This window comes from Amyelois transitella, chromosome 13 (assembly GCF_032362555.1).
Source record: "Amyelois transitella isolate CPQ chromosome 13, ilAmyTran1.1, whole genome shotgun sequence".
Taxonomy (NCBI): Eukaryota; Metazoa; Arthropoda; class Insecta; order Lepidoptera; family Pyralidae; genus Amyelois; species Amyelois transitella.
The window spans coordinates 3,866,714-3,892,621 of NC_083516.1; the positions used below are offsets into that span (position 1 = coordinate 3,866,714).

Sequence of the window (25,908 nt, forward strand, 5' to 3'; positions counted from 1 at the left end):
ACAAACGTCCATGCTTAGACATGAACAATATAAATAGCTATAATGAGATTATTAATATTTAGCTTGCCTGCGATCCCATGATGCCCTCAAAATGGCAAGGGCGAACGGAGGAGTTTTAGTGGGTAGGCTGATATACTAGGTGCCAGGAGTCCCACACTCTCCCGGGTGAAGACCCGGGGGGTTGTCCGTAAAAAGGATTTCCCCTTCGATAACAAAAAAAAAAGGTGTGACAAAGAAAGTGCAAATTGTGCAACACCAATGGTCATTCGTCAACGTCAATATTTGTGACATTGTCACTTGGTTATTCGTCGATCAGCACGTGTTGTTTTGATTTCATTAATTTCATCCGATCTTGAGAATTTGTGTGTAATTTAGAGAGATAGAATACTGAATAAATAAAGACATATGGAAAAATGTCTCGGCTGATTATAAAGAACTTGCCCAACAAGGTATTTAATATATAGCATTAGTACGTGTTTAAATACCTTTGTCTTAAATCTCATGTCGGACTTAATATTCTGTTTCAGGTAACCACTGAAGGTCTGAAGGAAATTTTTTGCCAAAAAGGTGAAGTTACTGACGTTCAGTTAAAATACACAAAGGATGGAAAATTTAGAAATTTCGCCTTTGTTGGGTATAGAACAGAAGAGCAAGCTGCAGAGGCTCTAACATATTTCAATGGCACTTGCATTAGATCTATGAAAATAGATGTTCAAGTCTGTGCTAATCTAGGAGACGAGAAGAAGCCGAGAGCGTGGAGCAAGTATGCACCAGATAGCACAGCATATCAAAAGTTACATAAAGATGAAACTGAAACTAAAAGTAACAAGAAAGAGCGAAAAATTGAAAAAAATAAAAACAAAATTAAGGATTTATTAAAAAAGGTAAATCGAAGGAGAATTAATACTATCTAATTCTTTTGTTTGGATATTTATAAGGTAGATTAGTATCACTAACTAGTAGAGTTATAAACAATTAAAACTATATTTTAATTCACTTGCATGTAAACACATGGTGGCTTCAATAATTTATTCTTATGATGTTTTTATTTTAGCACAAAGATGATCCATTGTTTGCAGAGTTCATAGAAGCACATGTAAATGACAAAACTGCTTGGATCAAAGAGGCTTATGAAAAAGCCATAAATAGTGATGAAGAAGACAGTGGGGTCGATGAAGAAATACCCAGTAAAGATTCAGTAGACAAACCAGAAACAGACACAAATACTAAGACATTAGAGCCCACAAATGTTGTTTCAGAAGAAAAAATTGCTAATAAACAGATCAGTGATTTAGAAGTATGTAAAACTCTTGGTAATAGTAGATCTTCTTTAAGAATTTGAGAAATTTTGAATCAAGTAGAGTGAAAACTTTCTCTTGATCAACCTATAGTTAAACAGAAAAAACAATATCATTTATATTGGCTTTATTTCTGAAATTTTCACATTTTTAGCTAAATTTTCTCTTAAAGTTAGACTTTATTTTTTTACTACCTATTTTAATTTTAATGTTGCAGTACATGAAGATACTAATGAAAAGAGTGGGTAGCAATAAAAGTACCATACAACAAGATGTGCCCAAAGCTGATGACACACCAAAGAAAATTAGACATAGAGAATTGTACCATATTAAAGTTAGTTTTAGCTTTTTTTATAATTAATTTTAACTTATTTTAATTGCCTACAAATCTTTTAAATCCTTGACTCAGTCTAGATGTTTTTATGAGACATCTTTGTCCCTTACATATCATGTATGTGTCATTATTTTGTTTGTCACTGTATCCAACTAGACTGCTGCATGTATTAATTATAAGAAAGACTGAAAAGAAGGTTTTACCTATATTACATCTTTAAACAAATAAAATTTTCATTTTCTACTATCACACTTTTGAATCTAGATTCCATCATTACGCAATGCAGCAGAGCGTGGCCCTCCAGGCTTTTTGAGATCATAGGCTTTGTCTGCAAGGAATAAAAAAATTAATATCCTCGTTAGCCTCGAAGTAAGTCCGAAATTTGTGTAACGAGAAACTTAACACAACAATACTATATTTTAAAAAACTTATAAAGATAATTAAAGACCCATACTAATTGGAGAAATTTTGTTCCTCATCATTCCGTGGCCGGGATTCAAACCCGGGACCACAGACAAGCGCACTACCGCTGTGCCACTGACAAAGATGTGATTATGTTTATGTATGTATGTTATATTTTCTGTTGTAATTGTTGACAATTAGTTTAAAATTTTAAACCATTCTGTGTACCCTATTATTTAACTATTTCCTATATTATTCTTACTTATTTTAGGTAACTGGACTACCTTACACATGCAAGAAAAAAGATATAAAAGATTTTTTCAGACCCCTTGTGCCATATTCAATACGACTTCCTCTAGGCAAAGGAAAAAAATTAGCTGGTTTCTGTTTTGTTGGATTCAGAACAGATAAAGAGTTGAAAAAAGCATTAGGAAAAGACAAATTATTCATTGGTAAAAATATGTTTTAATTTATGTAATAAAATAATTAACTTTAAAATTTTGATGAACTTCACTGGAAGATTCCATTGACATTCTTTATGAAATTATACTGTGTGAAGTGAACTAATAATTAACTTCAAATGTTCATCATCTTATCTACTTAGAGGTGACCTTAAATAATTTAACATACCTTTAAAATCTTAACTGTTCATGTATTAATAGTAAAAATTAACTTGCAGGTAAAAATCGTGTGCACATACAGCAGTATGAAGATAAGGCAAAGAAAGTAGCTGAAGAAGAGGAGGAGAAGGTGCAACAGAAAAAACAAGAGGTGAGTAACTTATATTTAATATATTTTGCCTAAATTTCCCCTTCAAAGGATGCAGAGATGGGAGTTGCTTACTGTAAAAACTGCCTTTTCTCCAGAGAGGTGAAAAGAAGTATTATAAATGCCCCGCGGGAAAGAGTCGTGATTTTATGTATTTATTTTTATTTAACTATCTTTCGAATTAGGGTACTTATCTCTTTATTTATTTTAAATCAAATTTATTAATGTTTCAGCAAGCAAACAATGAAGAAAGTATAGGCGAAAGCGGTTGTATATTTGTAAGAAATCTGCCTTACATTGTATCAGAAGCGGAACTCACAAGTCTCTTTGAAAAATATGGTAATGAAAATAATCTATCAAACACCTCTGAAACGTTTTTGATTTAAGTAAATGTAGTCATACTGTATTTACCAACCTTAAGCTTTGAAGTCAACATCTGAAAATGCAATTGGGAATACGATCAATAGTTTCATGTGGGTCTGAGTCTGACTCTAGTGGTTATGAAGAAATATAGTGTATGCCAGCTCTGTCCATGCAGATGATTGTAATTCAACCAAGGAAAAGCTAATACTAAACTTGAGATTCTAGGATTATTCGATGGGCTAGCAACCTGTCACTATTTGAATCTCAATTCTATCATTAAGCCATACAGCTGAATGTGGCCTCTCAGTCTTTAATAGATTGTTGGCTCTGTGTACCCCGTAAGAGATAAAGACGTCAATATGTAAAACAATTTCAGAGGGAAAATTAAGTGAGTGCCCAAAAATCATCTTTACTTTTTTAGGTCCAATCACAGAAGTGAACATGCCCATCGACCCCATACTCCGACAGGCCAAAGGCTTCGCTACAGTCACGTTCATGATTCCCGAACATGCGGTGAAGGCCTACACGGAACTAGACGGAACAAGTTTTTGCGGTAGAATGCTGCATCTGCTTCCGGGCAGAACTGAAAAGGTTGATAAGGACAGCGATGATGGTGAGATTTTTATTGTGGTTATATTCTGCCTCCGGGGTTCGAATCGAAACTGATCAATCGGTCTCAAATGTTCATACATATGGATTTTTATTTAGCAAAAATTTGTGAATCTGCTGTCTAGTGGCAGATATAAATATTCTCACAAAATTACAATTTTATTTAACTTTCACAGAAGGTTTATCGTTCAAAGAGAAAAAGGCGAAGAAACTGAAAGCCCAGGCCAAGTCTTCTCACAACTGGAATGTGCTGTTCCTGGGAGGCAATGCCGTCGCCGACGTCGTGGCGTCTTCATATAACACTACAAAGGAACAATTACTTAACGATAATAACAAAAGTAAGTACTTATCAAATCAAAACAGCCTTTTATTGATTAAAACCTTTATTGAGTTAGTTTTGATATATTTATTTGGACGTTTTGTGGCGGCGGCCATCTTGGACCTACAAACTTCGCTAAGGATACACCAAAATTCCAAATTTAAAAATATAGAAGGATCCAAATTGTTTATCCCTTTGGAGAACCCGCACACACACATACACATTAAATACCTATCGTTCTTGTTTTGGGGGTAAAAAATGCAATCCCATAGTAGCAGTTCAGCATTATGAAATTAACCAATCACATTGGTGTATTCTTTTCAGAAGTATTTGTATTATTTTTAAATTATACATATATTCATGATCTATCTTTTTATCTAGATACAAGTGCAGCAGTTAGATTGGCCCTCGGAGAGACACAGTTAGTTGCGGAGACAAGAACCTTTTTAGAGACCAATGGAGTTTATCTAGATGCTTTTAATAAGGTATGATTTAAAAACTTGTCAGTAACATTTTTATATTACCAAGTTTCCTCTATACCTAAAGACAAAAGGCATTCACCTCAGTTAAGCTAGAAGTATTCTGTGGCTTCAAAGCTCGGAATTTGTGAAAATATTTTTTTCAGACTGCTGCCTGCTTTGGATTAACGTTGCTTCGAAATTTGTTATTTCTTTAATCCTTTGGTCGCCGTTTGAGATTTATGTTTTATTATTTTACAGTTATGTTAATATTTGCCATAATATTAATGTTAATGAAATAAACCATTAAATGTCTTCCTTTACAGCCTGCGACGAAAAGATCAAAAACGTGTATCATAGTTAAGAATTTACCCGCAAACACAGATAAAGATGAAATTAGGGCATTATTTGAAAAACATGGACAAATAGCTAGGTTTCTGATGCCGAAACACGGCATTACAGCACTCGTCGACTTTATTGAACCATTCGAGGCAAAGAAATCATTTAGTAAACTGGCTTATTCTCAATTTAAAACTGCCCCATTATATTTAGAATGGGCACCAGAGAACGTATTTGTTAAATCAAAAGAAAAAACAACACCAAATACAGAAACTAATGCTTCACTTGAAATCGATGCAAAATCACAAATGGTCACTGAAGACCAAAAGGAGACAAGTACAGTTAACAAAAATGAACTAGAGAGTGAAATTTTGGAAGAAGATGAAGCGCCAGAAAATGACACTACATTGTTTGTTAAAAATCTTAACTTTGTCACAACCGACGATAGGTTGAAGGAGGTTAGTATGAACTTCACAAAACTGTAATTTTTCTCTGCTGTGAAAAAGCAGTCAGCTTCGGCACTTTTCGTTAACGTTAACATTAACGTATTAGCTGTAATATATAATTTTATTTCAGCATTTTTCAAGTTGCGGCAAAGTTTACAGCGCGACTATAGCAAAAAAGAAAGATCCCAAAAATCCAGGACAGTTTTTGTCTATGGGTTATGGTTTTGTGCAATATTACAAAAAGCAAGGGGCCAATGAGGCTCTAAAAGCATTGCAGAGTTCTAGTTTAGATGGCAAGACTTTAGAATTAAAGCGATCTGAACGCGCAAACACGTAAGTGTTGTCAATTTTAATCTGTTAAACTGGTTTACTGTATTGTATCAAAATATAAGATGTTCTACCTAGTCCATCTATATACTCATATATATTTATTAACCGACTTCAAAAAAGGAGTAGGTTCTTAGACACAGAAACAACAACTTTCTTATTGGGCAGTCTAGTAAAGATGAAATTTCGCAAAATATGTAATCAAGCAGTTTTTATTATTATTTTCTTTACTTTCAGGAATGAAGTGAAAACTTCTAAGAAAAGCACCAGTGCTACGGCCCAGAATGGTACAAAAATATTAGTACGCAACGTTCCATTCCAGGCGAACAGAAATGAATTGCACGAAATATTCAGGTATGTATAAAAAAAATTCATCTTAGTTGTGTGATTAGTTTCGTCAAGATCAAGTTACATCGTAGATCACAGATTTCTGCATAAAAAGGTCAATAAATAAAAAGCTACTGTACAAATATAGTAGACTCATGTACAGCCCATTATACATAGAGAAGAAATGTTCACTAAAATTACTAGTCACATGCCTTTTACTTATTTATTTATTAGACAAGTATAAAATATTAGAAAACTTGTGCACCTTTTACTTATTTGTTCAGTTGAGATTTAAAATTATTATTTTTTTAAATTTAATTTAAAAAAAAAGCGATATTGTTAATATTTTCTTATACCTAAAAAGAAATTAACAGCAAATTAAGTATAATCAACATTCAAATAATTTAATTCAAACACGATGAAATCAAAACCAATGTTTACCTACATACCGTGATTGTATTTGCTGATAAACGTTCTGGTATCGATAATTCATTAGTAGTTAAAATTTACAACTGTGGAAATCATACATACATATAGTTTATATTCCTTGCGGGGTAGACAGAGCCAAAAGACATGCAAAAGACCACAAGGCCACGTTCAGCTGTATGACTTTATGATGGAATTGACATTCAAATAGTGACAGGTTGTAATCGATGTTACAAGAGGAATCCCAAGTTTATAAGCCTATCCCTTAGTTTCCTTTTACGACATCCACAAAAAATATATGGAGTGTTTCTATTCTAAAGTGCCCGAAACCACACGAAAATAGTATATCAATATCAATCATATACACATATGGAAATCACCATACTTATGATGGTTGATTTTAGCTTAAAATTATAAGAAGAGCATGAGTAGTAGAGAGTTAAAGCTCACTGTGAGCATGGAATGTGCCAAATGAGTTCTTTCTTCCCTACACAGTACATTCGCTTGAAGGTTAACTCGATGATCTTTCGGTGAGGGAAATTTCAGTTAGGTTAGTTAAAGGCACATTTCAGTAATTGCTATGAATTTTTGATCAAAATTGATGTGTTCAGGGTTACAATGGTCAGATGGAAGTCCCTCTTTGTACTCCTAAATCATAGTCACGTCATGTAATTTTATTCAGTTTATTATCAGGTATCGATTTAATTTCCTGTTTATTTGATATTGCTTATCTCGACCAATTGGTTTACAAATGCATACTAGCGTGTGGCAAATGTTCAAACTAATATCCACTTGTTAACATTTTGTTACAGAGCCTTTGGTGAAATAAAAACATTGAGGATGCCCAAAAAACTTACACCTGGCTCCGATCAGCATCGTGGGTTCGCGTTTGTGGACTACTACACTAAAGCTGATGCAAAGGTAAAATTCCGCTGTATGTTTTACTACTTATATCCCTCGACCCATTCCTCACTATCAATTTTAAAGATCTAACTTGCTAATATATCTTACTAATCAATGCGAAGTTTGTAAGGATGTGTTTATGTATGTTTGTTACTTTTGTACATAAATAGGAAATTTGATACACGAATAGAACATTACCTAAAAAACTATATTCCAAATACCCACATGTGCAAAGCCCTGGCATGAAGCTAGTAAAGAGTATAAATAAAAAACAACACAATACCTACGTACATTGTTATTTTTAATGTATTTTTATGTACTACTTAAAATGTGTAGTTACAAACAAACAAATAATACGCCACAAAACTTTTCTTTTTTAGTCTGCATTTGATACTCTGTGCCAATCGACTCATCTCTACGGACGAAGACTTGTGCTAGAATGGGCTGATCAAACTGACGAAAATGAAGACATAAATGCTCTGAGGAAACGAACGGCTCAAAGTTTTAATGCAAAGGCCCCGAGCGGCAAGAAATCTAGGAAGGCGGCAGTCGACGTGGAAACCTTTGTTGAGGGCGAAAATAAAATGTAAATTTGATTGCAACATTTTTATTTAATTCCCCGTGTAGAGTACATAATACATTTATTTATATTAGGAGTTATAACTAATTGATAGTTTTCATCTAATTCATTAAAATGCAATTAACATTTAAAGTGTTTGCTAATGCCCTGCGGGGTTATTCACGAACGTTGATTAGACATATATCATTCCTTTTACTCATCTTTCCTTTTACTCTTTTCTGAGGTTAACCGAATAGGAAGAAAGGGCTGAGGTACATGTGCATATCAACGTTAATAAATAGACCTATTGATGTTTAAACATATGTTGCAAAAAGATTGCATTTTAACTAAGAAAAACTTGAATTGTAAATAAAAATTTAACACAATATCACAACATCTTTTTTGAATGGGTATTTTGTGGTCTTTCCATGGCGACTACAATTCCAATTTACATTTCAACTGCTATTTTACTCTTAACGTTTAGTTTCGTTATAATTAAGTTCAAATATTTTATGGCAAAGTCCAGTCAAGAATTACTATACCATCTCGTTTATAATCAAAGTATTTCTATGGAAATGTGGTTATGTCAAAAAACTATGTTTATTTTTGGGAACCTGGACTTATCATTCCTCAAAATATTTGACTTCCCCTATATTTTTGCAGTTGCCGAAAATGCAATTTTATTAATAGAATATGTATGCATCAAAATAATGACCAAAATAAGGAAAACCAATTTTAACTAAATTAAAAATAAACTCTCGAATTTATACTTTCGAAGATCCTTACAAAATTTTCACAATAACATACATTTTTATCATATACCTAACATAGTTGTTGATATCATTTCAATTGTGATTATGAATCATCGTAGGTGGAGTCTATAGATATCAGTGCTGGTGTTTGCTTGGACTTGGCTGTGGTTAACTCAAAATGTTGGAAATTCTTCCTTGTGACTTTCGACAAATCAATCTGATCACAAGTTTTAATATTATTAATGTTCCATATTCTAATATATACAAAAATTTATTAATTATACCTAAAATCTAAACCCTGGCTATAGCCTGGGCATAATAAACCTTATTTACAGAAACTAGGAAGATTCTAAATGAATCCCACATCAAAATCAAATATTTTTGGAGTTATGAAAAATCAAGTCAGGGTCCGAGAGGCAGCTTCAATCAAGAATTAAGTGTTTAGGATGATTAATCTCAGAACATTACCCATTTACGAGACAGAAAATTAAGAACCAATACCTGACACTGGTTCATATCACGAAACATTATGACCATTTGGCCTACCTATTCATCCTGTACTGGTTGCTAGTTGCAGAGCCACACAATGTCATTACAACTAATTAATACTAGAAGACTGGAAAATATTTACAAGTTGCTTTAATTAGCTCAAGTAAAATATAAGAGTGAAAAAAAAACCATGAATAATTATAGTATGCGACATAGATAAAAATAAATAAATCACATTATATTCCAAACTCAAACTTTTCTTTCCTAAATTTTCATTTTTATTTCACCAACATGCAAAATACATTGAAATCTAAAAGACACTTTTAATTCATACTTAATGTTGTGCTCATCAATTATGTGAAAGCACCCCTATGGATACATTAATGAATTTTGTTAATCAATTTGCTTGCTACCATTAGTAAGTCAATTAATTTACAAACAGCAATATAATTAAAAATATTTCATTTCTGTGATGGTATGTTCATTGGATTACTATGGCCAATATTCCATCTGTAAATTCTATATTTGCCTCAAATAAAAATAAGTAATAAAATTCAATTTATTGGATCTGTAACATTTAAATCTATTATAGACATTTACAGTAATTTATCAATTGTTTAAATAATTTATAGTGTATTTTCCATATGTTAATTACAATTCTGACAAGTCATATTTTTTTTGCACAAAATAAATTAATAAAAACATTAATTTTATCTTTTGATGAGAGCAAAATATTTGTAATATTTGCATTCAACAAAAACAATGGATATTTTAATAATAATAAAAAATCAAGCAATATTTACTTTACACATAAAAAAGAAATTAATGCATTTAGTCAATTTTCACAGTGGAATATATTTTCCTAACAAATATGCTAGTGCCCAGATATCCAACAGTTCCACATATGATACCAAGAGCCAGACTGAAAAGAGCCATGTAGCCAAAATAGAATGTAGTTTGGAAGAGGCCATACATTTTAGTTTTGAATATGAAATAGTAGAATGAGTACAAGTACACATAGAGAGCAGTGCTTCCAGCAGACAGGAAACTTGTCCACTGCCAGCGGTAGTCTTCGGCATTCAGTAGGAAGTAAGTGCAAACTATAGTCACACATACAGTTACAATCATCAGAATCAAAAAGACGAGCAACATAAACCCATACACATAGTAAATTTTATATGCCCAAAATGAGGTAAATATAAAGTACATTTCAATGAAAATGGACCCAAAAGGTAGAATGCCACCCATGATAATAATGATGAGAGGCTCCATAAACCATTTCTTTTCAGGAATAGGCCTTGGTACAGCATTTATGCGGCAGGGATAATCAGGTTGACCAGCCAGGTTACGTCCGAGTACAGTGCCCACTAATGTCAAGGGCAAAATAACAAAAGTACAGATAGACATTACTGCAATCATGCTACCAAATGGAATGGCTCTAGAGGCATGGTAATACATGGCAATAAAATTGATGAAAAATGCTGTCCCACATACCAACATAGGAAGTAAGAAAGCAGATAAAAGCATTTGCTTGATCCAGAGCTTTCCACCCATTCTGGCATAAAGTGAACCCCCAAAGTAACCATTGATGGGAGAAGTTGCAGCATATATGAATATCGCTGTTGAGAGCAAGGAACCTCTTTCAGTATAAAGTTCACCAAATATAGTAAAAATAATAACACCCAAAGTTACCACTGTTAATTGGTAACCAGAGCCGACCAGAGCAGAGAAAAATGCCAAGTGGGGCACTGGACGGAACACATCACCATGCACTTGCTTCCAACCATACTCATCACCCAAATCTTTCTCCAAGTCATCAAGATCATCATCTTTTGAATACCGGGCATAATCTTTACGTAGAGTTCTCATCAAAATCATGGAGACTAGACCTACTAGGAATATAACCATCATGAAACTATTAAAGATACTGAACCAATGAATCCTATGTTGGAAAAAGTTGGGGTCCAAATATTTATCAAAACGATCCTCAAATTTGATGTTGCTCTTCTTCCAATTCACTTCATAGGTAAATGGAATGTTTGCGTTAGGTGTCAACAGTTCTTTATTCTCAGCAGTAAGATTTACTTCTACAATCCTATTGCCATTGTATCCAATATCGAATTTCTTATGTGTCCAAATATAATATTGGTCACCATCAATTTCTCCAAGTATTCCCCATATTGGTAAGTCATCAATGTACATCTGATACCAATAATGGTTTTTTACAGCATATACAAGCGCTTTGTAGTTTTGATCGGTGAGTGATATGGCACAATACTGTTGTGCTGGAACATTTTCTTTGAAGTTAATATCCAGACCACTGAATTCCAATTCGACTCCCTGAAGAGCTTCCGACAATGTTTCATGGTAATGCTCGATTTTCACTTTAGTACCACCGCACAGAGGTAGCGAAAAATAAGCGTAAGTTTCTTGTCGGTTATGATATGGGCCTACGGTATTCATCCACAGCACGACTTGCTCCTTATCTTCATAAATGTGTTTATGTTCATCACAGTTAACTATTCGCCACAGGACAAACAAAAAATATAAAACTTTCATTGTTAAATCAAATTGCAGGTAAAAGTCAATGATTAATTTATTTTAAATTAAAATAAACATAACACGTAGGATGGAATGCCGCTGTCCGTCCGACATTTAAATAATGTTGCCATGCCATAACTAAATGGAAACTCGTATAAATAATGCACCATGCATGAATTTTATTTATTTGAATTGAAAATAAAGGATCAATCTTGCTTGCGGGATTAAAAAAGATTATAGAAATGATAGATGGAAATTTCAATGTTAAAAGCTAAAAGGGGAAAAGAAAGCAATAATTATTTGCCTCTTCCTTGTCGTAAGGAAATAGATAAAAGTTATGTCAATGTCAAAGACATCCTTTGTTTATCATTGTTTTTAAGGTTATCTTTACCAACAAGACATGCACATAGGTATTCTTTTTGAATAATTTTATTTAACTTGTAATAAACATGGAAGTGGATTTACCTAGCTGTGTTCAAGCAAAACTAAAATCTGATACGGGAGAAGAAGTTGGGGGCACTTTGGACCTGCCTTTGAATATTACCAAAGATCAGCTGCAACTCATCTGTAATGCACTTTTACAAGAGGTATTTAGTTATAAACTTGCTATTCTAATGCAAACGAAACATAATGAATAAACATATTATAATAATAGTATATTATCTTTGTAGGAAGACAAACCGTTCCTCTTCTTTGTCAAAGATGTTGAAATCACATCAACATTGAAAGACTCACTGGATATTAAAACTTTGAATTCTGAAGAAGTTGTGGATATAATATATCAACAACAAGCAGTTTTTAGAGTACGTCCAATAACAAGATGTACTAGGTAAGTGAAATTTTCTTTTAGTAGTACCTCTTAGCCCTTCATTGCATGAATTTTCCTATTTTTTTTTAAATAAATCAGGTTGATGTAATTAATGCTCTAAATTAAAGGATTTTTTTAAATATTTAAAAAAAAATCCTAGTATAAATAAGAATTTGAATTATATAAAAAACAGTGATGAAAATTTACATCATTATGCATTGTTACATATATAGCTCAGTACTAAATAATTCAAAAGATATTGTTTACTTATTCTCCTTTATTCTAAATGATAATTTAAAAAACAATTATTATTTTTATTCAAGTACAAATTAACTCCACATTGATTACACAAAATTGTGGAATAGCCTTTACATTTGGGAAATTTACACCGAAGTGCCCTTTCTTTTTTTTATTGTAATTCTTCTTCTAGTAGACTGGTACTAGGGTTTTATTGTACGCAATAGTCATTTATAAAGTTGCCAGCAGCAACAAATTTAAAGTTTACAGTTTTTGAGGACCTTTTTTTCTTCACTAAATGTTATGATTGAAATTTCCATCATCATGCAAAGAAGGGTTAGAGTTATATATCTTAAGTAAATATGTGTTATTATTTGTTCATATTAGTTCTATACCCGGGCATGCAGAAGCTGTTATATCAACCAGCTTTAGTCCATCTGGCAAACAGATAGCCAGTGGCTCAGGGGACACGACTGTCCGATTTTGGGATTTGAGTACTCAAACACCTCTTCATGTCTGTAAAGGTATGATAATTCTCTTTGTTTATTCTTCAGTTAACTTAAAGTAAAATGATGCACAAAATTATTATTGTGCACCAATTGTGGGCATTCAAGTGCTCATCTTATTTTGTCTTTTATTTTTAAGAATAATTGCTTATCTGTGATTTTATGTTTCAAGGCCACAATAACTGGGTGCTATGCATAAGTTGGTCACCAGATGGTTCAAAACTAGCATCTGCTTGCAAACAAGGAAAAATTATTTTATGGGAACCAAATACTGGAAAGCAGATTGGCAAAACTATGACTGGCCATAAGCAGTGGATTACAGCATTAGCTTGGGAACCATATCATAAGTAAGTAGGAGACATTTTTTAGGAATTCAGATTCATAACTTTTATTCATTATCATGGGACACTGCAATAATTGTCATATCTTTTGATTCCACAACATTGGTTGATGTCAAATAATTAACTTAAAACTAAGTTTACTACCTAAGAAAAGAATTTTATTGAGAAAACATTAAAAATATTTCTTTTTTTAAATTAGTATTTTGTAAAGCCATTGAATTCACATAGAAAACATTTATTTTTTATCTTATAGAAATCCAGATTGCAGAAAAATAGCAAGCTCTTCAAAGGATGGTGATGTAAGAATATGGGACACAGTGACAGGACTTACAGTCCTAAGTTTGTGTGGACATTCGAAAGCTGTCACTGGTATTAAATGGGGGGGAAATGGGCTAATATACACATCCTCACAGGATAGAACAATCAAAGTATGAATTTAACTTCAGCATATGATATTTAAACAATAGAACTACTTTATTAGTAACATACTTTTTAAATCTAATTTTCTGCACATATGGATGGAACTTTGGACACAGCTCATGTGAAAAGTATCTTTGTCTTATCTTTGCTCCAAACTGTAAAATTAAATTTAATAATAATTAATTTTCCTGTGAAGTAGTTACCAACTTACTTTCACATTTATAATTTTAAGTTAGTATGGGACAAAACAAAATTACATTACATATAATCACGTTTTTTACCTTTACGGAGAAAACAGAGCCAACAATCTTGCAAAAGAAACATTATGCTTAAATATTATGATGCCTGTTCATAAAATTATATGATTTTTATAGGTTTGGAGAGCTGATGATGGAATTCTTTGTAGGACTTTGGAAGGACATGCTCATTGGGTGAATACACTGGCATTAAGTACTGACTATGTGTTGCGCACAGGTCCATTCCATCCTGTCATGGATCAAAATGGATTTATCACTGATAGTTAGTATATTAAACAAGTGGTAGATATATGTAATTGGTTCTATTTCTTTAGATGTAATTAAAGAACTATAATATGAATAGACATGACAATATTATACATTTTTATAAATATTACTTTCAGAAAAGGTCTTACAGCAAAGAGCTTTGGAAAGGTATGAAGCCGTATGTACACAAGGTGCAGAAAAACTAGTTTCTGGTTCAGATGACTTTACACTATTTTTGTGGCTACCAGAGAAGGAAAAGAGACCAATGGCAAGAATGACAGGGCATCAACAACTTATAAATGATGTTAAGTTTTCACCAGATACAAGGTGATGAATGATTATTTTTCAATATTATTAACATGAACATTGCTTTTTTGATAAAGTTTCAAGTGTGGAATGAAATTTAAGGTTACTATGGTCATGGGAATTTTCAAAAAGACTAAACAAATGCCTAGTTATTTAAGCTTAAACAATACAATAATTAATTTGGTGTGCATTTATATTTATATATATGTATATAATAATATATACTCATCTTCTCTTTTAAAGTAGGTTAGAATAAGTAAATAAAAATTCTTACAGAATAATAGCATCAGCATCATTTGATAAATCAGTGAAACTATGGGAAGCAGCCACTGGGAAGTTCATCACATCCCTCAGAGGACATGTGCAAGCCGTGTACATGGTGGCTTGGTCTGCAGACTCCAGACTTTTACTTAGTTCCAGTGCAGACTCTACATTGAAAGGTTAATTTAGCCTACCGTTCCGGGTTTTAAATGATTTTTTTTAATTTGAATCTCCTAAAGCCTTATAGGCGAACATGGGTTTTCAAGACTGTTGGCTCTGTCTCCCTCGCAAGGGATATAGACGTGATTATTGTATGTATTGTATTGCTGATAACTGAATTATATCAACATTAAACTGATGTTTTTTCAATTGGGATTATGTATGTATGATACGAAATTACGTAAGTCTTATTTCAAATTGTAACAAAAATTCTTTCTTTTAGTTTGGAATATGAAGACTAAAAAATTGGAGCTAGATTTACCAGGTCATGCTGACGAAGTGTACGCTGTAGACTGGTCACCAGATGGCGCATATGTGGCTTCAGGGGGTAAAGACAAAGTTTTGAAATTGTAAGTTTTGCTAGATTTATTCTTCCACCTGGCGGTAGTCCCGGTATCCTTAACATTCTGGAGTCGTCCCCCCCTAAATTTGTTGCCGTTGCTAATCCGTTAGAAGCCCTTGTTAAATATTAATAATATTACATAAAGAATACCTTTTTCCTTCTAATAAATGAACTGAAAAGCTATTGGAGTGACTTTGATACATATTTAATACATTAAGCTTCAGAAATAATATTGGTTATAGAGAGTAATGAATGTAGATGAAGCAAAGGAAGTACGCAGAGATCGTGGCAAGCGGAAAGATGCAGTGTCTGCCCATCCCTCCGGGAAAAGGCGTGATTTTATGTATGTATGTAATAATATTGGTTACTGGTATTTATAGAAATCCCTACAGCCTATTTTGTACATAGTGAAATAGATCTCATTTAACACTATAAACACTACCCATTCTTTAATACTTGTATGTTGTTTCAGGTGGCAGCATTGAAAAACTTATAAAACATCAGAGGATTATTTTATTGTAGAAATAAAGTACCTAATTACATTATTTTGAATAAATTAATATGAAGTTTATACTACTTAATTTTAACACTCTTCTTAACATTAGCTTTAATACCAGAAGATTCTCCTGCATAACGTGTGATCTCTGTTCGAGGCTCCCGGACAGCACCCTTCCTTCTGATCTTGGCTTTTCTGTACTTGAGTTTATGTTTCACTCGTGGATTTCTCTGGTCCTTCTTTCTGTGAGGCGTCAAACCTTTATTTTTAGCAATTTGGTAGGTTATATCACGTTTATCACCTTCAACTATTAGGGCCTGAGATGTGGATGGTTTATTTTCAATTTCAGTATAATTAGGTGAAGCCTCATTGTCTGAAAATCCACTTTCTTCTGATTCATTGTCATACCTAACATTATCAACTTTAGTATCAATGTTGGTCAATTCATTTTCTTCATAATCATCATCTGAAACACCAGTATCTTCTCCATCATCTTTTTCAATAGCACTTATCAATTTCAGTTTCTTCGGTGCTGATTCTGGAGCTGCTTTTCCAGACTTGCGTTTCATTCTGTCTTTTTGTTCTTGTTTGAATTCTGTTACAGTCAATGCCAAATTACTCTTCACAGCAGCCAAAATTTTATCAATTTGTGGTTTAATAACTTCTAAATATATTGGTTCCATTTTGTTCAAAATTTGACTATACTGATACAATCGTTTTATAACTGGATGATTCTGTATATTGATTCTCTGACTCTTCAGAAGTAAATAAAAACTGATATTTGTGCAATAGTTTAGTATCAAATCATAATTTGTTTTTACAAATTTCGAAGCAGGGCATTTTGGTAGTTTACCATCTTTCACTAATTCTAAAACTGGTTGTAAATCATCTTTAGCCACTGTTAGCTTTGTTTTAAAATCATTAATGAGACCTGCAAACTCTGGACTTTCTTTTTCCAACAACTGTATTTTTTGCCTTTTTGACATTTGACTGAGGTCACTTTTAATAACAGACTCCTTGTCTTCTGCTGCTTGGATCTGTTTAGTGAAAAATTCCAATGTGAAATCTTCATCACCAAGTTGTTCTAGCAATCTTTTTTGAATATTTTTTGCCTCCTCTTCCTCCATAAGAGCAGCCTGTTCATCCTGTCCAAACCCTCCATAGTCTTCATCAACATAATCTGTAGAATAGTAAGATCGTTTTTTCTTTCCCCATGCTTTTGGATCTGGTAAATCATCATCAGATTTTTCTTGTCCTTCTACATCACTATCTGCTATGTCAGGGTTGTCCTTTTGGATGTCAGAGTCTTCATCGGATTCGGAGAATGCATACATTTCATCTTCATTATCAGAACCATCATGCTTCCGTTTTTTTACTTTTGAAATCAACTCTTTTTCTCTTTCTGTATATTCATCTTCAGAACCTGAAGGTTCATAGTTCTCCTTTACATCAAATTTTGAATTAATTCTGAAACAGATAAACCAATATATTGACAAATTGCAACTGGAAATCCATAGTAAGTTTCATCAATACTAAGCTGTAAATTATTTCATAGAACATTACTTGGAAGGAAAAATATTTATCATATTCAACACGCATATTTACATACATACATAGGTATAACCATGTCTTAATCCCTTATGGGGAAGGCAGAGCCCACAAAGACCGAAAGGCCATGTTCAGCTGTATAGCTTAAACATAAGTTATTCAGTCTGATCTACCCAAAATTATTAAAACTTTTGTTAATGGACAAATTTACCGACTGGACTGTTTTTATATATTTTAGCATTCTAATATATATTACTCCAGTCGAGAATAAATCATGAAAAAAATATGAAGAATTAATAATCAGTTACTCTTGTATTTCGTGTGAATAATTTCACACAAAAAATAGCAGGAGCATTACTACTATATTTATTTGTCCTCTTTTAAAGTGAACCTAACGGCACCATGTATATTTACTTATTCGTAATCTTTAGTAAATAACATTTTGATGATAGAACAAAATGTTTGGCGCATGATGTGTTCACGTGGGTATTATAATGAAGGTTGTAGTTTTAGTTATTTTATCGTTTACCATGAGGTTTTCCCACAAACTTGCTTAATTCGGATAAAGGATTTTGAAAATTCTCTCATATTTCGAAAACAGGGAAAATATAGACATCAAGTGAACACGTCGTTAAGTAGCACATAATATTATTGTTATTAGGCCCTTTAATGATTTTATTTAAATAAAAAAATACAGCTTGTTTAAAAGAGAAAATAGTGCCTACCTTATTTTATCACCCATCGTTTTGAGTAACAAATGAAAATAATATTCATTTACAAAAATAGCATGTCACTTCCTTGAGGTTAGAATTGATTAATTTGATGGTTGATAGATTTACTTTGCCTAGATAGAGACGTGCTTGCTAGAGCTTGACTTGACGTATGACAATGACGTGCACTGTTTCCAACTGTTACTAATGAAAAAGCGCCAAATCAACCCAGTCTTTGCCCAACTTGACGTAACGAGCGAAGCTATTTTTTTAACCATTCCATTAGGACGATCAAATATGCTATTCCAATACAACGCATAAAATTCGTGTCCTAACATAAGCCAACGAGAGTTCACAGAGTAACGCAAAAACGACGAAAGTTATATCGGTTAGCGACTATTATTTCGGTTTTCCTGAACCGATTTTTTATTTTTACTTTGCAACCAAGGGATAGCCCTTCGTTGCTTTTTACGATATCCATGAGAAAAAGATGGAGTGGTCCTATTCTGAAGTGCTGGGACACGACACTCAAATATATTTAAAAGGCTTTTTATACGGAAAATGAAATATCTTTTTTGTAGAAATAATATAGGTACAATTCCACATAACATAGTACATTGTTTTGTCATAATTCAAATTGAATCTACAGACAGCGGTCGCAGTACCGGCTACATTCAATATAATCTGTTTGAATCATTTAATGAAACCGGTACCGAACGGACGACTTAGACGCACGTGTGTACTGTGAGCAGGAGCTGATAAGGAACTATGTATCTTTACGAGGAATCTGTACCGGGTAAAAATCAAGATTCAGTGAGCCAAAACACGTGTCGGAGTTGAGATTACCCATGTCTTGTATGTGACTCACACTCACATCATACATAAAATCACGCTTCTTTCTAGGAGGGGAAAGCTGACACTTGACACGCTGACTATTTTTCAATACATAAATATTTTTGGAGTATAAAGTCTGCAATACATAATCTACAAATGGTATTTTTTATTTTAACGACATGTATTTTTGAAAGATTTTTGTCTTTGCGAATTTTGCGTAGGTACTTAAACCTACCTAGTCTTTTGACACAGACGTCACTTTCTCGTCGGTCCAAATAAATAGGTAAAGAATGAAGAAATGAGCGGATTTCATAACCTAAATATAAAACCCAATAAAGCCGCAGGACGCAGCTCCCAGCCAGTCTTGTCTTCTCTTTTCTTCAGTTCTCCCCTGTGCAGCAGCGTAACCTACTGCCTACTCTAAACGGCTGAGGACTCGGTCGAACCGACTCTACATCAAATTTTATTCTACGCTTGTGGTCATTATTCTAGTTTTATTCCCTTAGTTTTTCGTTTTATTTACAGTCAAATAAGTCGGCTCCATGATTTAAAATAACTACCTACCTGTAGATTAAATAATTTCCAAATAGAGATTTAGGTCCATTATTTCTAAAACTATGCCAGAATAGGACTGACTAACTTTAATTAGATATTTAATTCTCAAAAGTACGGTAGATACATACTGTACTTTACTTACTACAAAATAAAATTTGCAGTCCTTTAGTGTGGCGACTAACCATAATTGAATTTACTATGTCTTGGTCCATTTTTTATACAACCTTTTATTTGTTATTTATTTGTGATATAGTTTTAAGTAAAAAACTGTTGCATAAATTTAATGCCCAAAAACTAAATGAATGTAATCGTTGTAAAATATTATCTGATTCTTTTAATTTTTGGATAGAAAAGACTTCTCGTGGAAAATATGAAGGTGGTGATGTAGCCTGGGAAGAAGCAAAATTAAAGACCTATGCTCGCAGTGAGATACGCCTTGTGGAAGTGCAAGAAGGTCTTTGTTCAGAATTAAAAAGTCATCAAGATGATTGCTATGTATTAGCTGAGGAAGCTGAGCAGGTATTAGAGAAGTGGTGGTTTGATGATGGCCCAAAATCAGCAGACTTGTATAGTTGGTTATGTATAGATACACTGCAATATTGTTGCCCAAAAAATCACTATGGTGAATCATGTCTACCATGTCCGAATGGTAAGAATAATGAGGTGTGCAGTGGCCATGGTTCATGTAATGAGAGTAGAAAAGGTGATGGTAAATGTAAATGCAAAAAAGGGTATGATGGAACATCCTGTGATGTTTGTGCTAAGAATTTTTATCTTAATAAAGACATATGTCAGCCTTGCCACAAAGCCTGCAACGGGTGCTCTGGTGACGGTGCTAATATGTGCAATGAATGCAAACTTGGTTGGTCATTAGAGCTAGGTGAATGTGTGGATATTGACGAGTGTGTAGATACAACTATATGTAAACCAGATGAATACTGTTCAAACAATGAGGGATCTTATGTGTGTTATCCATGTGATAAATCTTGTAAAACTTGTTTGGGAGGCGGAGTATCAAACTGCACATCATGTGTATCAGACCATGTATTATGGAGTGGATTTTGTATGGATGATAAATTAAAAAGTGATTTGTTTAGAAACACACTTAAAAAGTTAGCATTGTATTGTGGATTACTTGTTATTGCATTCTTTATTTTTAGGAATACAAAGACATTGGCGTCAGTAGTAATATTAATTATTTCTATATTTATTTTTATATCAGAAAAATCATCAGACATAAACACAGTAGATGTTATATCAAATTTATATTTAAAGTAACTTTGTACCAAATTATCTTTAATTAAAATTTTTCTCTAACATTTACTTTTATTGATTAACCATAGTTATTCCTATTCAAGCTCAAAATTATATTTATTACATACATAATACAATAATATGAACTAGGAAAATAAAACATATGTATATAGATAAATCCATAGAAAAATAACCTGCCTGCAACCAAACAATATTAACACAATTAACTAATTGTTTGCTACTAACGTAGACCTCGCAAATACGTTCAATTTTTACAAACTTGTGAATACCTATCTCAAAAACTACATGACCCATTTTGATGCCCCACGACGAACTTAAAAAGGCCATAGACCCATCCTACACACATTTTAAATTTCATCAAAATCAGAACTTCTCAGCTGCCTAAGCAGTTATCAGTGCCCTGGGTTATTCCCGTTCGTCCCACCAGTGGGACGAACAGAATTTAATAAAATATTATATTTTTATAAATTATAAGGCGCGTTCCACTGGTGGGACGAACGGGAATGACCAATGCACTGGCCTCAACTGCTTAAGCACTGATTAGTGCTCGCACTTTCGGCCGCTCGGCCACGTTTTTGAGCATAATTGCATAACTTTAAGTTTGGAAATACTCCTCTCTCGAAAAATTGATTTCCCGCGGCAAATCGGATCGCGTTACAAACATACATATTGTAGTGGGAGAGATAGTTATGGGTCGATCGCCACAAAGGGAAAAAAAATCTTATTCGCATTACTTGCTCGATTCAGACCAATCTGATATCGGTGATGTTAGATTAGAAGTTTTTAAGGCAATAAAAAACAATCCAAAAAAACACTGGTATAAAGGTGTATTAAAAATACATTTTATTGCAAGTTTTAACTACATTTTAGTGTCATTTATATACAAAAATCAAATACACAGTATTGGGTATTATAATAATCATTAATAACTAAATATTGTTAAATACTTTATAATACAGCTGAATTATTATTAGTAATAACGAATAAAAAGAGGTTGAAATGATTACAAGGTAACATTTCGGGCTTCCTTGAATAAAAGGGGAAAGCGAAGGGTTTAAAATTTATGCTATGCTTAATTCAGTCAAAATACATAGACAAAATTGTTAAACTTCTACAATTACTTTGTTCATTAGAAACCTCAACATAGGTACATAAAAAATGTGTTCACTTTTCTGGTTAACTTATTTGACTGTATTATTAAAACTTGTGACTAAAGAACCCTTATGTCTAGACATTCTATAATACTACAGATTGTCAAGAATATTATAATTGGCAACAGTTAATTTGGCAGCAATAAGCATATCGAAAGGCAGTCTATAGAAGTATAATGTGAACTACATGAATAAAGTTTAAATAAACACTATTTTGGGTTTCTTTTGTCAAACAAATTTAATTATTTGTGATGTTTGCAGTTATTTAAGCTTATGATAACTATTTGACCAAGATATTGGCCTTTCTGGTATAATAGAATAAAAAAGCGTCTAAAATGAAAAAAAAAAAAAACGTTTCTCTTTCATTTGCACATTATATTTTTACAATTTCATGGAGTTCTGCCAAAGCAGAATAATCACATATACCTTGTCTTATAATTGGTTTCTGTAATTAAGTATATAGTACGTAAGTAGAAACCTGTTATAATCCTCGATAGTGATAGAATGGTAATAATGATAATTACTTAAACGGTTGAACGGCAATTTCCAGCATAAAAATACTGGCTATAAAACTAGATAGCTTATTTAAAGCTTATTGCATTGTCGGTATACAAAAAGTATTCCCTGTATCTAGGTATGTTAGAATTAGCATTGAATTTTTAATTCTTATTTTTATATATTAGAAATTTCAGTGGTGGGATAAAAATAAAACCTATCCTTGCCAGTTCTACGTACCCGACATGTCTCGACTTGGAAATTATAATACAAGTACAAAGGTTGAATACATAGAGTCCATTACAAGTGTTTTTAAATGATGATGATACAAAGCGATCTTTGGCGAAGAAAAACAAAAATCTGAATATAGTTAAAGAAATAACACAATATGCACTTAATATTAATAACAATATATTATTATATTCATAAACAGTCGTAAATTAAACGTTTAATGTCTTTCAACAAAATCAATACAAATTTTAATAATGCAGTAACTTTGTTCTAAGACTTTTTGGTAAAATTTTATGTTAAGTACTAATAATGTAACACCTCTATACTACTTGTGAAAATAAACCCTCTAATTTAGTGTTATCTAAAGAATTCGTCAATACATATTTGTGACGAAAATATAATACAAATGTTAAAAAGCCTAAATTAGCTGCAAAATTGAAAAAAAAAAAACAGGACAAAGTTTTAAATTAAATCCAACCATTCCGCCAAACATTCATCTTCAAATGCAGGTACCAACACAAAATTAGCTTATTGTAGATATAATGAAACTTAATAAATATTGCGAAACGAAATAATTCACACGACTAGCATTTAAAAATGCTAAAATAGTAAACTTTTCTAGAATCTTCGTGAAAAATCATTTCACATCTCACAAAATATTCACCTTCCACTGACTACCATTTTAAGGTAATTGCTGTTTAAAATAATAGTTTGTTCATTATCCAAAATAATATCTAAAAGAAAATACTGTCGCTGTCTCGTTTCACGTCATAATAAAAACCAAAACAGCGATAGCGTGCGAGCCGTGCTAATATTCAATTTAATTGGAATTATTTATACATTCTCATTCACAACTTCGAAAAAGAAGTCTACGTTTTCATTGCACTAACTGAATATAAAAATAATACCTAAAAAAATCTTTACGGTATCCCGTGTAATACAGGCAATATCTGAGACGTGTTATTTTTATAAATTTTGTTACAATAGATTGTTAAATTTATCAGTCCAAATTTTTATAATAATCATTTCGGTCCCTTTTAATAATACTTTCGATTACTCAACTTTTCGCCACTTGGTGCCCACATGCTGACAATATTCAACCAACACTATAATCAGTTCCCTGGAGGGGTATTGATTATAAAGGCTTGTGTAAACGAGAGAATGTCTGCAGACGACAAAAACTTCCCTGACTATACAGAATCATATTTATACAAATAGTATTTTTATAAGTTGCACCGATTTTGGCATATTATAAGTTATTCCTGCGCGGAAGTCGAATTTTTGTATGGCGCGACAAAATTTGAGCCTATAAGAACTATTTGAACCCGCTATTATGTCACAGATAATAGATAGGAGAAAATTTGTATGGATTTTAAGTTATATGTACTTGCATTAAGGTTGTTATTTAATTGAATTTTCACAAGATTTGATTCAGCGGTAGGTGGCGCTATTCTGCGCCGTGCAATTTATCATCCAATACCGTTAATTACCGATGCGACTCAATAAAGTTTTAGTACTGTACAAAATTTAAAGAGTTTGCACTCCGCAGACAAAAAATCCATACAATGCGCTAACTTACATAAAGCTACTTGATACATAAAGGAAATGTATGTATTTATGCTTGATTTGCAAATTGTTAATTACTTACATGAAAATTTTGATGTATATGATATTTATCAATAATCAATATTTCTACAATCAGTCTGTTCTTGCATTTATGGAATGTATTTATGGTTTCGTTGAACTTTCTTAACGGACGTTTTACTTAACAATAAAGATAAAAAGCAACGCCTAAATTTTATATTGACGCAAGCTGCCGGTCATATTTCCCTATTACGATTAAAACATCTAGAAACTGGTAGTTTTATTGTTTACAGGATTTCGATATGCGATTCCACGTTTAAAATTAAAAAAAAGTGAAACCTTACAAAAAATCGATTGCCAGTAGAGGGCGGTATGAGGAATAATATAGCTTCAAATTTGCAGCTTGTTGAAGCCACAATATCTTTGAAGTGTATACCACTGACTATTCATTATTTACGTCATAAGTAGTGTATGATATACATCAGCGTACAAAAATTTATCTGAAAGTTTTTATTAAACAAGTTCCGTTGTTTATCACGTTAGGTCCTTCTGTTGTAATGACACTAGTCATTACTCTTGAATTTTGAGTCATTTTTCGTTAAGTTTCGATTGATGTTTGTGTGTATGATAAATTTTCATCTATATTTATCAAAATCTATTTTGTTGATGGTTTAACCCAAAACATAAATTCAAAGATTTTATTATTAATTTCAAGCAAGAAGATCAAAATCTATAATAATAATAGTAAGGAATAAAATCTTACAAAAAATATTTTTCTAATTGGAAAGCTGTTTTCTACAGCCGTCTATGCTGTGGATGTCGAAGATGGATATAATTTTGGTTAAAAACAATAGTTTGCAACCAAAAGGAATGGCCTAATTTATCCACAAGCTCTCTGTTTTCGGTTTGTAAAACTATTTGTTACCCTGAAGGGTAAGTTAGAAAATAGTTGTGTTTATAGTCCCTGTTCAGTCCATCATGCTGGGCCCGCGTTGGTGCGAGGACAGTTGCGCGGCGAGCTGTCGATGTTGCAACAGGCAGTATAGGATGCCGGCCTGAAATCAATAAATTTTTATTTAGAAAAAATAAGGGAACAGCCAGAGAACACGTGAGTGCTATTCTTTCAATTGCCTCTTACAATTTCCGGGAAAGGAAAAATTCTGTCTAAAGTTCTTGACCTTAAGACAGAACTTTACCTTTCCCGAGTCCCACCTTACTGCGCCTAGCTCACCTGCGCCATGGCGTCGACGGTGCCCGCGGCGAGCAGGTCGGTGCGCTGCTTGGCGGCGGCGGCGCTGGCGGGCCGCAGCAGTGTCGGCCCGAACACCGTCGCCAGGTTGTGAAGAGACATCTTGTTCTCGCGCTCGTGCTGATTCACCCTGACAACCAAACGTACACTGTTATCATACAACCCCAGCACTATCC

The 25,908-nt window shown here is 32.9% G+C and overlaps 6 protein-coding genes across 6 annotated transcripts in view; 3 read left to right on the plus strand and 3 right to left on the minus strand.

Moving 5' to 3' along the window:
* Positions 1 to 298: 298 nt before the first annotated feature.
* Positions 299 to 11,059, plus strand: LOC106140359 (probable RNA-binding protein 19). The gene is made up of 15 exons (XM_060947571.1): positions 299 to 449; positions 528 to 884; positions 1,055 to 1,297; positions 1,516 to 1,632; positions 2,306 to 2,486; positions 2,714 to 2,805; positions 3,036 to 3,141; positions 3,587 to 3,778; positions 3,951 to 4,112; positions 4,475 to 4,578; positions 4,878 to 5,348; positions 5,467 to 5,669; positions 5,901 to 6,017; positions 7,229 to 7,337; positions 7,700 to 11,059. The coding sequence occupies exons 1-15, from the start codon at positions 414 to 416 to the stop codon at positions 7,907 to 7,909; spliced, it is 2,700 nt and encodes an 899-aa protein (XP_060803554.1). The 5' UTR covers positions 299 to 413; the 3' UTR covers positions 7,910 to 11,059.
* Positions 7,911 to 11,798, minus strand: LOC106140369 (transmembrane 9 superfamily member 3). Its single transcript, XM_013341952.2, has one exon. It carries the CDS (start codon positions 11,676 to 11,678, stop codon positions 9,951 to 9,953), a length of 1,728 nt encoding a protein of 575 aa, XP_013197406.1. The 5' UTR covers positions 11,679 to 11,798; the 3' UTR covers positions 7,911 to 9,950.
* Positions 11,799 to 12,013: 215 nt separating this feature from the next.
* Positions 12,014 to 16,173, plus strand: LOC106140370 (notchless protein homolog 1). The gene is made up of 10 exons (XM_013341953.2): positions 12,014 to 12,247; positions 12,332 to 12,489; positions 13,093 to 13,229; positions 13,384 to 13,558; positions 13,806 to 13,980; positions 14,347 to 14,491; positions 14,613 to 14,802; positions 15,058 to 15,221; positions 15,485 to 15,611; positions 16,077 to 16,173. The coding sequence occupies exons 1-10, from the start codon at positions 12,110 to 12,112 to the stop codon at positions 16,087 to 16,089; spliced, it is 1,422 nt and encodes a 473-aa protein (XP_013197407.1). The 5' UTR covers positions 12,014 to 12,109; the 3' UTR covers positions 16,090 to 16,173.
* A 4-nt stretch (positions 16,174 to 16,177) lies between these two features.
* On the minus strand, positions 16,178 to 18,507 carry LOC106140371 (something about silencing protein 10). Its single transcript, XM_013341954.2, has 2 exons — positions 18,374 to 18,507; positions 16,178 to 17,567 (listed from the first exon to the last, which is right to left on the minus strand). The coding sequence occupies exons 1-2, from the start codon at positions 18,388 to 18,390 to the stop codon at positions 16,178 to 16,180; spliced, it is 1,407 nt and encodes a 468-aa protein (XP_013197408.1). The 5' UTR covers positions 18,391 to 18,507.
* Positions 18,508 to 19,357: 850 nt separating this feature from the next.
* Positions 19,358 to 21,066, plus strand: LOC106140360 (cysteine-rich with EGF-like domain protein 2). Its single transcript, XM_013341942.2, has one exon. It carries the CDS (start codon positions 19,946 to 19,948, stop codon positions 21,023 to 21,025), a length of 1,080 nt encoding a protein of 359 aa, XP_013197396.1. The 5' UTR covers positions 19,358 to 19,945; the 3' UTR covers positions 21,026 to 21,066.
* Positions 21,067 to 21,842: 776 nt separating this feature from the next.
* The window catches only part of LOC106140372 (active breakpoint cluster region-related protein), a 28,008-nt gene continuing 23,942 nt past the window's right edge, over positions 21,843 to 25,908 (minus strand). Inside the window, exons 21-22 of the mRNA XM_060947135.1 lie at positions 25,715 to 25,862; positions 21,843 to 25,538 (exon numbers count right to left, since the gene is read on the minus strand). Of these exons, the coding sequence (XP_060803118.1) occupies positions 25,452 to 25,538; positions 25,715 to 25,862 (235 nt within the window). The 3' untranslated portion in view covers positions 21,843 to 25,451. The remainder of the gene's footprint in view (positions 25,539 to 25,714; positions 25,863 to 25,908) is intronic.

Bases quoted from the DNA above. Each gene is read 5' to 3' on its own strand.
- LOC106140369 (XM_013341952.2), bottom strand. From the start codon at position 11,678: ATGAAAGTTTTATATTTTTTGTTTGTCCTGTGGCGAATAGTTAACTGT.
- LOC106140370 (XM_013341953.2), top strand. From the start codon at position 12,110: ATGGAAGTGGATTTACCTAGCTGTGTTCAAGCAAAACTAAAATCTGAT. The intron at 12,490-13,092 runs GTAAGTGAAATT...TGTTCATATTAG, and splicing joins CCAATAACAAGATGTACTAG to TTCTATACCCGGGCATGCAG. The intron at 14,492-14,612 runs GTTAGTATATTA...TATTACTTTCAG, and splicing joins AAATGGATTTATCACTGATA to AAAAGGTCTTACAGCAAAGA.
- LOC106140360 (XM_013341942.2), top strand. From the start codon at position 19,946: ATGTCTTGGTCCATTTTTTATACAACCTTTTATTTGTTATTTATTTGT.
- LOC106140359 (XM_060947571.1), top strand. From the start codon at position 414: ATGTCTCGGCTGATTATAAAGAACTTGCCCAACAAG. The intron at 1,298-1,515 runs GTATGTAAAACT...TTAATGTTGCAG, and splicing joins AACAGATCAGTGATTTAGAA to TACATGAAGATACTAATGAA. The intron at 4,113-4,474 runs GTAAGTACTTAT...CTTTTTATCTAG, and splicing joins ACTTAACGATAATAACAAAA to ATACAAGTGCAGCAGTTAGA.